Below are 14,530 nucleotides of genomic sequence, written 5' to 3' on the forward strand. Positions count from 1 at the left end.
TGTTTTATTTTAATGGTTTTAATCTCTTCAGTTTCCACAACCTCAATACTATTTTCTTGCTTTTGCATCACTAAGCAAATCAGATCCTCTACACCTTACCTTGCTTTTTTTCTTCATTCATTTGCTCACTGGACCAATCCTCTCTTTCCTGTCTGAATTCAGCTGGGGAATCCCTCAAACTGTGGTTTTGTCTTACAACTCATTATATCTATATATATCTAGATAAAGCTCTGAGTCATTCCTTCTAGCTCATTAGCTTTGGGACAGGTTGCTCTTTAAATATGTAATCTGCTAAATAATGTTTCAAGCCAGGACTGTCTCATTCAAATCACCTTACCAACACGCAGGGCTCAGGCTGTGGTTCAACTGTCTCTGCTGATTTAGAGATATGTGACACGTTTATCAAAGGAATCATCTGTGGGTTTCATTTTAAAATGCTTTGTGCAGTTGTTTGGGAGGATAACTGCTATGTGTGGGACTCAGAAGCTGGGCTTCTGTCCTGCTTTTTGGAGTGTTTTCTGATTTATGGGGCACATGTTAGAGCTGATTGTATCGGGATTGCTCAGAGCAGAAGCAGATTCCTTCAGAGCAAAATGACAGTGTTTTTACACAACCATCTTAGATAACATTTTGCTGCATCAACCCCAGTGTACAAATTGTTTTGGACTGCAGTAGCAAAGCTGGTGGGGTGATTAAGGATACCTGTTGCACAGAGTGCATGCAATCAATGCTCAGAAGCATCCCTGGGTTTTGTTTGTAAAACTGTCAGAGACACTTCTATTTATTAGATACCACTGTTAATGCAGTAAGGATTGTGGAGACTCAGGACTAGAAGAGAACTGGGGGCAAAGTTATTTGACAGCATTGATGTATATAGATGATATAATCCTAAAAATTAAGAAGTTTCTTTATCAGCTTGTTCTGAAAGGGGTGTCATGACATGGGGCTTCGAATTGGGTGATCTTTAAGGTCTCTTCCAACCCAAACCATTCTAGGATTTTCTGAAAGTATCTGGTATAATTTTATGAAAACTGTATAGTGGATTTTATACAGATAAGGGTTTCAAAGGCTTTTCATCAATGGAAGATGGAATGCAAAAAATAAGCTCAAATTTCAAACATAACCCTCCTCCTGTAGCTATAGCTCAGCAAGGAGGGCTAAATTCTGAAAGTTTTAGATTTAGTCTTAAAAAAATTAGTCAAGGATAAATTTGGTTCTCTGCATTTTGTGTCTTGAGGATTACTCCACAAAATTCCACATTTGTCAATGTAGTGTTATACAGCTGCTTCTCAGTACCAGAGAAAATAACATTTTAGCCTGCAACAGTCTTGCATGAGGTGCCTTGAAAGGTAAAAGTTAAGCACTGTTAATGATGGTTTACCTGCTTCCAATGTACATAAACATAAACTGTGCTCTTACTGACTCTGAAAAGATTGTTTGGCTTAATAATAGTGTGAGGTTTTTTCTTTTTTTTTTTTTTCCAGTTGTTCCACATGCAATTTCAGCTGTTCTTTGTATTAATCTCCTTGACTGCAAACTGTGAGTAGCCACTCATTTGGAAGACTTACACTACCTGTATTGATTTTTTTAAAATTATATACCTATCGTCTCACTTCTTCATTTCCTTCATAACCTATATATTCCCAATAATATCTGTCTTAGTCTAGTTGGTTTTTTTTTCAGTCTGTAATCATGCTGATAACCCTTCTTGGGATGACTTTTATTTATGCTTATGTAGTTCAGATTAACTAAGTAGAACTGAAGCCATTATGGGGAGACACTGTTCAGCTATTCTGTGGCATGTACATTCATTCTGACTTATGTCTAGTACAGGCTGGTTTCCTAATAACTCAGTTGACCCCTCTACTGTAAACATATCCCTGTGAAATGCTCACCCTGGCAATTTATGTTTTCCTAAATGATAGACAGAATGTAGTGTTTTTTTCTGAATTGGGCCTTTAATTTTCATAAAACAGCACAGGGCTAACAAAACTGGATTGTGCCATGAATATTAGAGTGGTTGATGAACTCAGCCTCCCAAAAAACCAGAGAGAATAATCTACCTTTGCCATTAAAGATGAACACATATTCCCTAGCACCAGTCCTAAGCTGAACATGCTTCACAGGTGAATTGCTTAAGACCAAACCTCTTTAAAAATGGTCTGTGGCCAGAAGCCATAGTATAGCAGCTTTATTTGGCTTTCTTAAATCAAGATAAAGCAGGTTATTTTCATTCACATGTGTATGTGGGAGGAGGGGGATGTGTCTCTGTACTCTTCATACTAAATCCTATTATAAGCCCTTCATGAAGCATTAATATGTAAAAGCCGACCTCCCGCCATCTAATCTGGTATAATAAGGGCTTGGATACATTATTAATTTTTGCCACACATCTGAGGCCCCCTTTTATCGAGCAAAACCCCCACCTAAATCCCTTGTTGCATCATTAAATTGTGAAAACAGCTTCATCACTCGCGACAGACAAATGGAAGGGCCCTGAACCATATGGCAGAGGGAGCAGCAGCACCAGCTACCAGCTCCCCCAGTCCCCTTCTTGGGAAGGCTGGCACTTCAAAGAATCTGCAATGCAGTGGGGTGACAAAATCATCTTGGGGATTTTTGTGCAATATTGGCTCCTTTGCCTGGAAGCAGATGAGCCCCACAGCAGTGCCAGGGAGCAGAGACCAGCTCAGCCTGCAGGATTTCGGGCTGAATATGAAAGGTGGGGTTGGCAGTGCAGCTCTGTGGGTCCCCTCACAGTGCGAGGTCACCCCAAGTCCTCAGAAGTTCAGAAGTTGGCATTTGTTTAATCATCCACTAATCCCCTGCTCACGCTGTGAATTAATCATTGTTTGCCAATCAGAAAATGCACAATATGCCTGCCTGGTAAAAGAATGGAACCATTTCTCTTTTTAAAATGTAAAGATATGGACTTCTGGACATCTTTCTATTTGTATTTCTAAACCTATAGTTTACCTTAAATTGTTATGCTTGTGGTCATTAAGGCTGAGTTGGAGAGATTCTGATTCACTGACATGCTAAAGACAGTGTCAGTGAAAATCTGAGACAAGATGCACTGACAGTCATCTGATATATCATTCTTTTTATTCATACCAATAATCCTACCAGATTACTTTCTGGGAAAAAAGATTTAGTCTTTAATAACAAGAAGAATGGCACTTGAGAAACATAGATTAATTTGAAGGGAAATGTTAATTGGTATCATATCATTCAGATTAGAATGACAATGATTAAGAGTTCAGCATAGATGAGAGATAATTACAAAGAGAAATGTAGTATAGTCATGTAGTTACATTTTTTAATGTGAACAGTGCCAGGATTTGAGCTTTGACAGATAATAGGAAATATATGGCTTTACCATAGGTGACTTTAATTTTTTAAAAATTGGCATTCTATTCTGCCCTTTGGGTCTCTTTGTGTCAGAAGGTTCTAATGTTTGAATATACACAAATGAGCTAAAATGGTTACTCAGTTTTGTTTCATAAAAAATAATCTGTGATTATTGCAGATTTTTACTTTTGAAAAAATGCTTGGCACATACAGTCAAAAATGGCATTTCTATTTTAAATATATAACTGCATTGGGAATTGATTCTCTGTTGCATAATCTAACAATGCCTGGTTAATTTCAAATAATCTTTCCTGATTTACAGTAAATGTTTAAACAGTTCACTTTGGAAATCAGTGAGGAAATTCTGCCACAGCATTTTACTACTGCTTTTTGTAGGATTTGTTATAGATTTCCAACATAAAGGATATTTAAAGGGTGTATCAGAAGTTTAAAATATGATACCCAAATTATCTTGAGATGAAGGGATAAAACTGAGCACAGTTTCACACCTTTCCATACACGTGTGAGAGCACAGCAGGCAGTTTATTCACAGACAGCTGCAGTAGCATGAATGTGAAACAGGGAATATTCATTTGAACTAAATTATTAAATTTCTAGATTATAAACAAAACATGTGCTTACTTATAGGACCACATAGCCTGAAATTCACTATGGCAACAGCCCTTAACCTTGTTTATCTCTTATATTTTGCTTACTTGTCCCTCTACTGCAAACGTTTCACAATAGCTAAAGCATAACTTCCATTATAGGAATTTAAAACCCAATAAAAAAGACTACAACATAATTTCTGTGGTTGGACCAGTAGTGGGCAGTCATCATTGTTACTATTTACACTTTTTTTCATTTGTATGGCTGTCAATAGCTGATTCTTGTCATCTCTTTCCAGAGAACTAAAGCATACACTTATACCAAGCAATTTTTCCAGTGGAATTATTATGTATACTCACAATCAGATTATCTCCTAGTAATCTTTTTATATACATGTATCCTGAATACATAGTTCTTGCTGTTTCTTTCACTAGGCATCACGTTATACTGTCATTTTTGAAGAAATAAAAGATCTCTAGAGCAATTCCAATTTTTCAACACCCATACTAATATGAATGTGTCCAAATTACCCACAAAATCCAAGGTTAACATCATTAACTTAAATACACTCATTGCACTAAATAAAGCAAAATAAACATTCTGGGATTACACTAATTACTTTAGTAGACCATCATGCTGGAAGCTTGTGATGCATTTCTAGTCCCACATGGCTGAAGATCCCACTCAGTAAGACTACTTTTCATAATATCCTCCCTGATGTTACCTTGCACTCAACTGTCATATATTGAAAATAATTCAGTCAACCAAACATTTACTATATCATTTGATCGACTGGATCCCTTGGTACCCACACGTTTATCATCATTTATGCATATTCCCCCAATGACTGATGAAATGTGAAGACCACAGCAAGTATCAGCAGTATCATAATGGTATCCGAGTCTTTGAAAGGTTCATAAACTCTGGCCAGGTAATCATCATCTCCCAGTGTGAAAAATGTCACTAGTCCAGTTACAGTTGCTGACTTGGTTGTGAAAACCACAAAAAGAAAAGAAGGTGTTTCATCGCACCCCTTGGGGCAGGTACCCCAGAAAACCTAGGTTCCCTACAGAATCTATAGGTAGTGAGAAGCCTGGGAATGACAGAACACACCTGAGTCATTAAGTGCTTCCACAGGAATAGTACCTAACTAGATAAAATACACCTACCTTAACTGGAGTAGTCCTCAGTTATTGTCATAAGTGTAAATGTTTGTAAGGAAGAGAAAAATCTGATTTGACATGACAACTCCTGTGCTTCTGCTATGGACTTTCCCTGGCAATGTCATTGTCTTGCAAATCTTTGTAGTTGCACCACTTTACATCTGAGTTGGTTCAAATGGCTTTTCTGATGTTTGGGTGAATGAAGACAGCTTTTGATTCTCTGGGTCAGATCCTGCAGTCTTTACTCAACCAAAACTCCAATTAATCCTGAGTAGCTACAGACTGTGTAAAGATGCAAAAATGATTAAAGGAGGAAGAAAAGGTAAATAATCCTTTAAATGGCTGTTAATGGCTAATTGAAAAAGCCTTTTACATTTCTGAACCATTATCAGGAAGATGTCACTTGTAAACAGAAAGGCAATGGACACCCCAGTTTAAAAATTACGTGTTTTGATTTATTTGTTTTTGAGGGTAGGATATGAGTATTTTCTCAATTACAGAGCATCTCTCTGTTTGTAAATACTCGTTTCTACTGCAGATCTGTCTAAAAGGTATTTGAGGAGACCATTTTTTGCTTTAGCCACACTCTCTCAAGCACACATAAGCCATCCTTCTCATTAGGCTGAGCTTCCCTGCCCATCCAGGCCTACCTTTCATGTTGCCCACTCCTGAGAAGAGTTAAAGCTACATGTGGCTGAGTTTAGCATCCATTTGCACTTAGTGCAGGACCGGTTTGAAGAGTGGCACTAGGACCTTTGCTGCTTCTGCAAACGATGGGCCTGTGGCATTAAGCAGGGATGTGAAAGCCTCATGTGTCTCGAATACTCAGTGGATCTAATTAACAGGTAGAATCGCACCCTGGGTGCTTGAAAAACTGCCAGACACCATAGAAACGAGTCCTTAAGTCCCCGGACCATCTGCACTTTCTTTTCATTGTGGAAGTCTCATTTAAGCATGTTTTTTGACCATTCTAAATTCATTTATGCTTTAATGAAAAATTCCTGCTGACGGTTTTCTTTTTCATTAAAGCAAAAAATAATAAAATTCTTTAATTCAGTCACAGGGGAGAAAAAAAAAAACCTAACCTCTCAAGCTTTGATGAAATAATGGATCTTTGAATTTGCCTCTGAATACGTGTTGTTTGAATATCGTTGCCACGACCTCCTTAAGTGAGTGTCTAAAGGAAAAGGAAACCAATACGAGGCATCCCCGCAGAACCGGGGGGTTGCTGGAAGGAGGGTGAGCAGCGCACCATCCCAGCGGAGCGCAGTCCTGCCCTTCCCGAGCCCGTCAGCGGGGTAAGCCGAGGGCTGCGGAGCCCCGGCTGCCCGGAGCCCGGCCCGGAGCCCGGACCGGGGCTCGGACCGGGGCTCGGACCGGGGCTCGGACCGGGGCTCGGACCCGAGCCCGGCCCGGGGCTCGGACCGGGGCTCGGACCGGGGCTCAGCCCGGGGCTCAGCCCGGGGCTCGGACCGGAGCCCGGCCCGGGGCTCGGACCGGAGCCCAGACCGGACCCAGCCCGCACGACACCTTTGCGTTTTACCTGTTCGCTGCCAGCCGGGACGAGATGTACCCTCCGGGGATCTGCGTGATAATGTATCCCCAGAAAAAAGAGCCGTGGATCATGCCGACCGTTTCGGGATCCCAGTTAAACTTCGCTTTCTTCCAACGCGAGGCGCCGGGCCAGAAGGAGAGAAAGACAAGGGGAAGCTGTAACTGTGCCGCTGGAGAGCTTTCCCCCGGCCCGCACACACAGCCCGCACCCACCTCTTGCCCTGAGGGGTTCTTTGGATACGGTGTTAAAGACTCGTCTGCCTTTGTCACGTCTTTATCACCCCGCTTTGAAATGGCTCTCATCATTTTTGTCAAAGCAAATTCGCCCCAGTGCTCTCAAACGTTCTGCAAAACCTCCCTGCCTCCCGTACCCCCGTAACAGCCCGGATTCGATGCCGCCCTTCTCCCGTGCCCTACTCCCGTTTGTTTTAGGAGTTATCTGCGTTTTTCAAGGCTGTGCGGGAAAGACACGGCGGGGGGCGAATTGCCTGCACAGTAATACCACAAACTGGGGCGAGGAACTGAAATGAAAAAGTAGAAATAATCGGGAGAAATCGTTTCTGCATCGAGAACGGGATTTCCGTCCTTCGAAGGGCAGCGGTGGGGCCGGCAGGGGGAAAGGGGCCGGGAGAATCGGGGCTCAGGTGGGGCAAATGCCGCGGAACCATCCAGAGCCCGTCCCGCCTGCGCTGAGGTGTTTGACTGAGAGTTGTACCGGGGAGGATGTGGCATTTACGAGGGAAAAGTTCCCACCTCCTTTATAATTTTTCCTCCTCGGTGTATGGTGCTGTTATTGACCATATCCACGATGGCCACTCCCAAGTTACAGCGGATGCCGAAGGAAATGCAGAATCCCAGTCCGCTCATGATGGCAATGATGTACCTCCGGGGCAGCCCGAAGCACGTGCAGTCGCACAACGGGGCTTTCTTTTCGGGCACTTCCATGGGCTTTCCATCTTCCGTCAGCTCGATGGTGTCCCCGGGCTTCTGCCTCTTCTCGAGGACTCTGCCCGACACAAGAACAGAAAGTCAAGGCCTGGCCGCCTGAAGGCACAACAATTTCGGGGAGCCGGAGGTTTAAATTCACCACTCCCTCGGCTCCTTTGGCTCGGAGATTGATTTGAGGGTTCATCGCTTGCTTCCCATTCACCTTCAGCTGTTCCTTAGCAATGACCTGCGGGAGTCAGGATTAGTCATCCCCAGCTCCTCCCGCCGCTCTCCGCAGCAGCCCAGGGAGGAGCTCTAGCTGGGAATTGCTCATCTATCATTAAAGACTTCTGCTTAAATATGTAGGACGCAGCAAGAAGACATCATCTGTAAGCACTGCAGAGGCGCCATGTTGGCAGCCCAAGAGGCGCAGGAATAGAGAAAAACAGGCTTCTGGAGCTTTTATTACCTCCTTGCTGTGTTAGAAACACCAAGGGAGTGATCTCGGGGTGCACCTCGCTTCAGGTCTGGGAACAAAAGAAATGTTAAGAGAGAAAGACGGGAGGGAGGAGCGAGGAGGAGGAGAGGGCGATATTGCTATTTATTTTAGAATTGCAAAATGGCTGTCACCTGCAGTGAAAGAAAACATGAGCGAGGGCTGGCATCACCGGAGAAGGCTTCCCCAAAGGTCTCGGTGCTCGGCTGCACGCTGCGGGCGTGGGAGCACTCAGCAGCTTTAACCTCCCCAGAGCAGCTTTTGGTGCTATCTCCTTGCCCTCACTCCCTCGGTTTTACCTGAAAATCCTAAAGCACAAACCTGAAGGGAAATTGTTGTTCGCAGCTATTTCTAATCAGCTGGAAAATACCACGAAAGGTGATTTAGAACATTCAGATTTTTTTTAAAACAACCTTTTAAAATGCTCTGTCGGTAGCAAGAAAAATCAGGTTTATAGAGCTAGTGCCCCATCCTGAATCCCTAAATCTTCTTCTGAAATCAATGAGATATTTAAAAACCAGAAAAGCTAACCAATTTTGCCGTCTTGAGAAGCAAAGACGTGACTATTTGCCACTGGACTTTACAACCACTACCTCTCAACTCTGTTGTAGAAGTGTTTTCTCACTCGGAGGAGCATCTCTTTCAGGTTAACTCATCCGGCTGATAGGGCACTAACAATTAGCTTAGAATAAGGCTAAAAAGGTTAGCCGTGTTCGTGTTCGGGAGAAAGTTACAGGGATTTTCTCCAAAAACCACTCAGCTGCAATTCTCCTGATTTTTTTCTTTTCTAGGAGCATGATTTCCACGCTTAAAGATCGCGGCATTAAGAAATGTGTTTAAGTTGTGAATAAAATAAAACACCGTGGGTTTATGTTCAAAATTCGTTCGTGCGGATAAGGGTAGGAGTGTTTTCTCCCTGAATGGGCGTCTTGTCTTCGAAAATAGACTGGAAATCAATGTGTAAGAGGCAAGAAAATGGTTTAGATTCTAAGAAAAGTAAACAAAGTACTTAATTGCCGTGAGCTGAAAAAGATTAACAAATCGCCCGGTTGTCAGTCGAGGTGTGAATTCAAACGGAGTTTTGCTGAAAAATACAAACACCGTTTCTCCATTATTCACTCTGTGACTACAAGTAGTAGGGATAATAGTTTTATTTAAACGTTGTAGAGTCTTTAAGAACGAAAAAAAGGGTGTATTTCCTAAATTACATTTTAAGCAGTTATTCTGGATTATAATTTATTATTATTATTAATTTTCAGCTATTGAAAATGACTTAAATATAATAAAAAACTGTAGGAGGTGAATTTCATTGTTGATAACTTTAACTTTGCTTTTGGCTTTTCTTAATGGTACACTTCCTATGAAAATGGAAGCTTTAATTTTGTCTATATCACTTCACTGATACGTCCCCTTCCCTTAAAATGGCAGCAGAAGTTGTGACTCATGCTGTGAAACAGCCTGGTGTCTGTGCCCAGCACTGCCGCATAGGTATGGAAAAAAGATTTTTACGTGACCTACCCTGGGCAGACAAATCCGCAGTTACCTTATAGCTGCAATTCGAGGGGAAGAAAAAAAACAAACCCAAAACCAAAAAACCAACGAAAAAAAAAAAAACCAAACCAAAACAAAAAAAACCCACCAAAAAACCACCAAACAAAAAAACCCCAAACAAACAACCAAAACCCAAACCAAACTAACAAAGCACCCTAAGCCAAACCAAATATTTCAGAGTAATTTCTAGCAGACGGTACAATCGAAAATAATTGGAATTTCACAGACTATTTTCAAACGCCTTGCAGGTCACTAAAGTCACCAGATTGGATGGAGAGCAACGTGTGAACTTTAGTGCACGCTCTTCGTAGGTATGCAAGAATCTGGGTTTATTTATCTGTGTGCACAGGGCTCGATGACGATAGAAATGGTTTTCGCACACATAAATAGACAAGAGTAATGCTTTTGAGTTTAGCAATTGCAGCTGTATATCATTTATAGGACAAGCAGATGCTTCTAAAGGCAGATGTATAAATAATTAAACACATTCCTCTATATGTTTCAGCTTCAGGAGAAAAAAAATCGTTCGGATATCAATTATTTATACATCTCCATGTTTACCTTCATCTGACGACGAATTACATAAAGGACGAGACTAATCAAAACCAGATTTTTAAAAAATTATTTGTTAAGGGCAGAGGGCAAGATCCTGTGAGTGCACTGGGAAATTAAGATGGAACAAAAATACGGGTCGCTGCTCTCTCCTGATTAGGATTTCAAGATGGGATCCTGTTTTTGTGGGAGAAAGGTGGGGAAATCTTTTGCTGCATCTGTACTGACACCATGTACGAGTCAGACAGGGAAGTTGCGAGGGTGCCATATTGAACAGCTCCAGCACCAGTTTCCAGGAGCTAGATTATATCCAGCAGAATGCCACAGCTCCAGCCCTGCCACCGCCAACCTCCAAGCGTTCGAGCTCCTGCAGCAACGGGCGCTTACGAACAGCTCCCAGATTTTCCTGGGAAGTAGAATCCTGTAAGAGATATCGGTCTTACCTGTAGAGTTGACCAAGAGATTTTCCAGCAAAATTCTTCAATCCCTCCTTGCCGGGAGTCAAAATCCTTTGTTTTACCGACTCCATTCCTCTGGGGATGCTGGCTGGATAACGCTCTGCTCTGGATACGGCACCGCTACGAGCAACGATGGTTCATATTGCTTTAATCCCTTAACTTTTCGTCCTCATTCAGTGCCTGCCGGTGCACCTGCGGCTGAGGGGAGAGCGAGAGGGAGAGTGCGCGCCTGTGTGTGTGTGTGTGTGAGAGAGAGAGAGCGAGGTGGGGACGCGCGGAGCCGGGGGGCGAGGCCGGGAGCGCGCCTGTGTGCGCAGCGAGAGGGGCGCGGTGCGGGCAGCCCCGGCTCCGGGGGCGCCGGCCACGGCCAGGAGCTCTCCGGGCACGGCCAGGAGCTCTCCGGACACGGCCAGGAGCTCCCCGGGCACGGCCAGGAGCTCTCCGGGCACGGCCAGGAGCTCTCCGGACACGGCCAGGAGCTCCCCGGGCACGGCCAGGAGCTCCCCGGGCACGGCCAGGAGCTCTCCGGGCACGGCCAGGAGCTCTCCTCCCTGCCCTCCTGCCGGGGCTCGGCGGTGCCGGGCACGGCCAGGAGCTCTCCCGGCACGGTCAGGAGCTCTCCGGGCACGGCCAGGAGCTCTCCGGGCACGGCCAGGAGCTCTCCTCCCTGCCCTCCTGCCGGGGCTCGGCGGTGCCGGGCACGGTCAGGAGCTCTCCGGGCACGGTCAGGAGCTCTCTCCCTGCCGGGGCTCGGCGGCACCGGGCAGGGCCATGCCCGGCTCGGGGTCTGGGTGGAGGCAGAGCCGGCTGGGCAGGCGCTGCCGAGTCCCGGAGCCGCGGCCGAAGCCGCCGCCCCCTCCTCCCTCCATCCCTCCTTCCCTCCCTGGCAGCGCTGCCCGCTCCCCGGGCGCTGGGTGCCTGTACCGCCACACACACACAAAGTCGCAGACGTTCCGTTATTCCTGTTTACAGAAAGCTGGCAAAATGCTGCTCTCGATAATGCATCTTCAGGGTTAAAAAAAAAAAAAAATCCTGATGCGCTCAAAATCTCAGTTCAGCACCGCGGGCAGCGCCGCGGCCCGGGCGGGCAATGGCGCTCCCGGCGCGGCGCGGTGGGCGCAAAGAACGCGGCCCCGGGCGGGCATCCTGCTCCTGGCAGAGCGGGCACGGCGCAGTGCTGCTGCTCTAGGGCCGAACACTTGCCTTGCTGCTTTATGTGCCTGTGGGTTTATGTAAGTGGATTATACAGGATTATATATATATATATATATATATATATATATATATAAATATATATATTATATATATAATATATATATAATATATATTATATATATATAATATATATATTATATATATATGAGATATATAGATATATATATAGATATAGAGATATATAGATACAGGTTTATATAGGTATATAGATGTAGGTTTATGTAGGTATGTACATACAGGTTTATATCAGTATATAGATGTAGGTTTATATAGGTATATACATACAGGTTTATATAGGTATGTACATACAGGTTTATATAAGTATATACAGACAGCTTTATATAGGTATACACATATAGGTTTATATAGGTATACACATATAGGTTTATATAGGTGTATACATACAGGTTTATATAGGTGTATACATACAGGTTTATATAGGTATCTTTACAGCTGTATTCACGTTTACTCGCACAGCTTATTTTAGATGATGTTAGGAATCCATTAGGGACTGCTTTCTCTAAAGCGTTCCATATATTCCATCTCTCTTTTGGCTGTTTTCATGCCTCTGAGTAGGCCACTGCAACGCTCAGTCTTGAGTTGTGGTGTTTACAGCACTGGAATGAACTGAGCATATTCTGAAGAGAATTATTTTTCCTTTCAGAATCGAATAATAAGAAACTTTCATCTCTTTGAAGAAAATGGAAGATGCAAAAACCGGTATTTCTAAGCCATCACCATTATATTCCTCTTATTTCATTTTAATCTTGAAGTTTCTGTAATGTGCTACTTTAAAGAAATAAATTTCTGTTTTAAACAATTCCTTTTAATATTATTAAGGTCCTTCACTTGCCCAGTGGATAACTAAATCCAAACTGTATTTTCAAAGGATTATTCCCTGATATATGATGTAGTTACAATCCTAAAAGGAACTGCACTTTGGGATTATAGAAATATTTCTTTCAGATGTTGCCCTCTGCTGGAGGGTCAATGAAGTTTTACAGCGCCAAAGCACATTTATACACGACCAATTATTTTAATATTGAAATTCCCATAATGACTGGTCCACGTAGAATTTCAACAATTCCTTTCAAAATCGTAGAAGAACTAGAAAGTACTAGAACAGAAAGTAAATTATAAATAAAGCATATGAAGTTGAAATGTTGCTAATTAGCATCATAACACAGCCCTGATTTCTGGCTATTGGATGTGGTTTGCAGCACTGTCAGTGCCATTGCAAACCTGGAAGGTTTTTTCCCAGGAGAGGAAAAGCTGCACAGTTACATAAGCACTTCTTCCCAGGGCAGCATGGCTCCACTGTGCCATTGCAGATGCTCAAAGGAAACCCATATTAATAGATTTTCCTGAGAGGCAGCAGGAACGGAATATTGTTTTGCAGGGATGCATTAAACGGGATTGGATTCTGTAATTCAAGCCTTGCAGAAAGGTCCCGAGTCCTTTTCTGAGCTGGAATTTGAGGCTGTAAAGCCTGCTGGGCAAGGGTGCTTTGTTTATTTATGCTGTGCAAGGAGCTCTGGCCCTTTTTTTAGAAAGCTCAGCACTGGCATGGCTTTGATGCTATGGCTACTAAGTAGCAGCAATAATTAGTAGCAAAATAATAGCATTTAATAAATAAATGATGATTGATTTGGGAAAGGTACATAATTTATCATATCACACCATAATGGAGAAGAAAAGCCCAGATGGCACATTCCTGCTTGTTTCTCTTAGTAGAGGAGGATTACATAGTCCTTAATTGCATAAAATATGTAAAATAGCAAGCAGCCCTGATACAGTAACATCCCATAGTGACCAGGCTCTGCTGCTGTGGCTATCTGAAATAGGAATTTTTTGTCTATCATATGATACATCCAGATATTACTGAGTCACGTCTGGATCAATCTCAGCTGGTTTGGCTTCCCACGAGAGCAGTAGGCAGCTAATCTCATTACTTATACAAAACTTGTAGAGCCTTTCAGCTTCTTAAGCATAATATATTAAGTATTTAACCTTGGTAGAATAAGCCATTTCTAGAAGAAACAGCACATAGCATTAATCAAAATTGCTGATAATTATTTTTATAAGGAACACCTGTCATAGACCACTCACAAAAGTGCACTTGAACTTCAGTGAAGTCACAATGAGCTCTTTCCACTGGTGTCAGTGGTAAGGGGAAATAGGAAGTAGTGCAGAATGTTCTGCTCCAGGTGATCACTGCTGAGTGTTCACATAGTGACCAGGAGGAAAGAGATTCACCCCAAAGCTGCAATGGCTCTCACAGCATCTGTGGGATGAGCTGCTGGAATCCAAGATGCTGCAGATGCCTCTGCTTTTCTCACAGAACACAAAAATCATTGTTTCATCCTGAAATCTTGCAATTAAATACAACTTTCTTCATGTCACTGTATTTTCTTTAACTTTTGCTCATGTGAAGGCTAAAGGATTGAATCTTTACCTTTTTATTTCTATAAATTCATTTTTACAAATGTTGAACTGAGTTATTTCAATAAGTTAATCTCTTTCAGTGGTGAAGAATTACAGGTGTGGTTCTTAGCTCATTTTTTCCTGTTGCTATGTATCTAATCTCAAATTTTTCTATGCTAACCCTCAGAATAGTGCCTAAATATTGTATAGCTCTCTTAGAGAAGTTCAAA

The 14,530-nt window shown here is 42.9% G+C and overlaps 1 protein-coding gene across 1 annotated transcript in view; it reads right to left on the reverse strand.

Annotated features, from left to right (window-relative positions):
- Window positions 1-11,719, reverse strand: part of SLC17A6 (solute carrier family 17 member 6) — a 29,352-nt gene extending 17,633 nt beyond the window's left edge. Inside the window, exons 1-4 of the mRNA XM_021528538.2 lie at window positions 11,598-11,719; window positions 10,647-10,859; window positions 7,431-7,683; window positions 6,667-6,785 (exon numbers count right to left, since the gene is read on the reverse strand). Of these exons, the coding sequence (XP_021384213.1) occupies window positions 6,667-6,785; window positions 7,431-7,683; window positions 10,647-10,732 (458 nt within the window). The 5' untranslated portion in view covers window positions 10,733-10,859; window positions 11,598-11,719. The remainder of the gene's footprint in view (window positions 1-6,666; window positions 6,786-7,430; window positions 7,684-10,646; window positions 10,860-11,597) is intronic.
- Between the last annotated feature and the right edge of the window lie 2,811 nt (window positions 11,720-14,530).

The sequence above is a fragment of the Lonchura striata genome, chromosome 6 (genome assembly GCF_046129695.1).
Source record: "Lonchura striata isolate bLonStr1 chromosome 6, bLonStr1.mat, whole genome shotgun sequence".
In the NCBI taxonomy this organism is placed as follows: domain Eukaryota; kingdom Metazoa; phylum Chordata; class Aves; order Passeriformes; family Estrildidae; genus Lonchura; species Lonchura striata.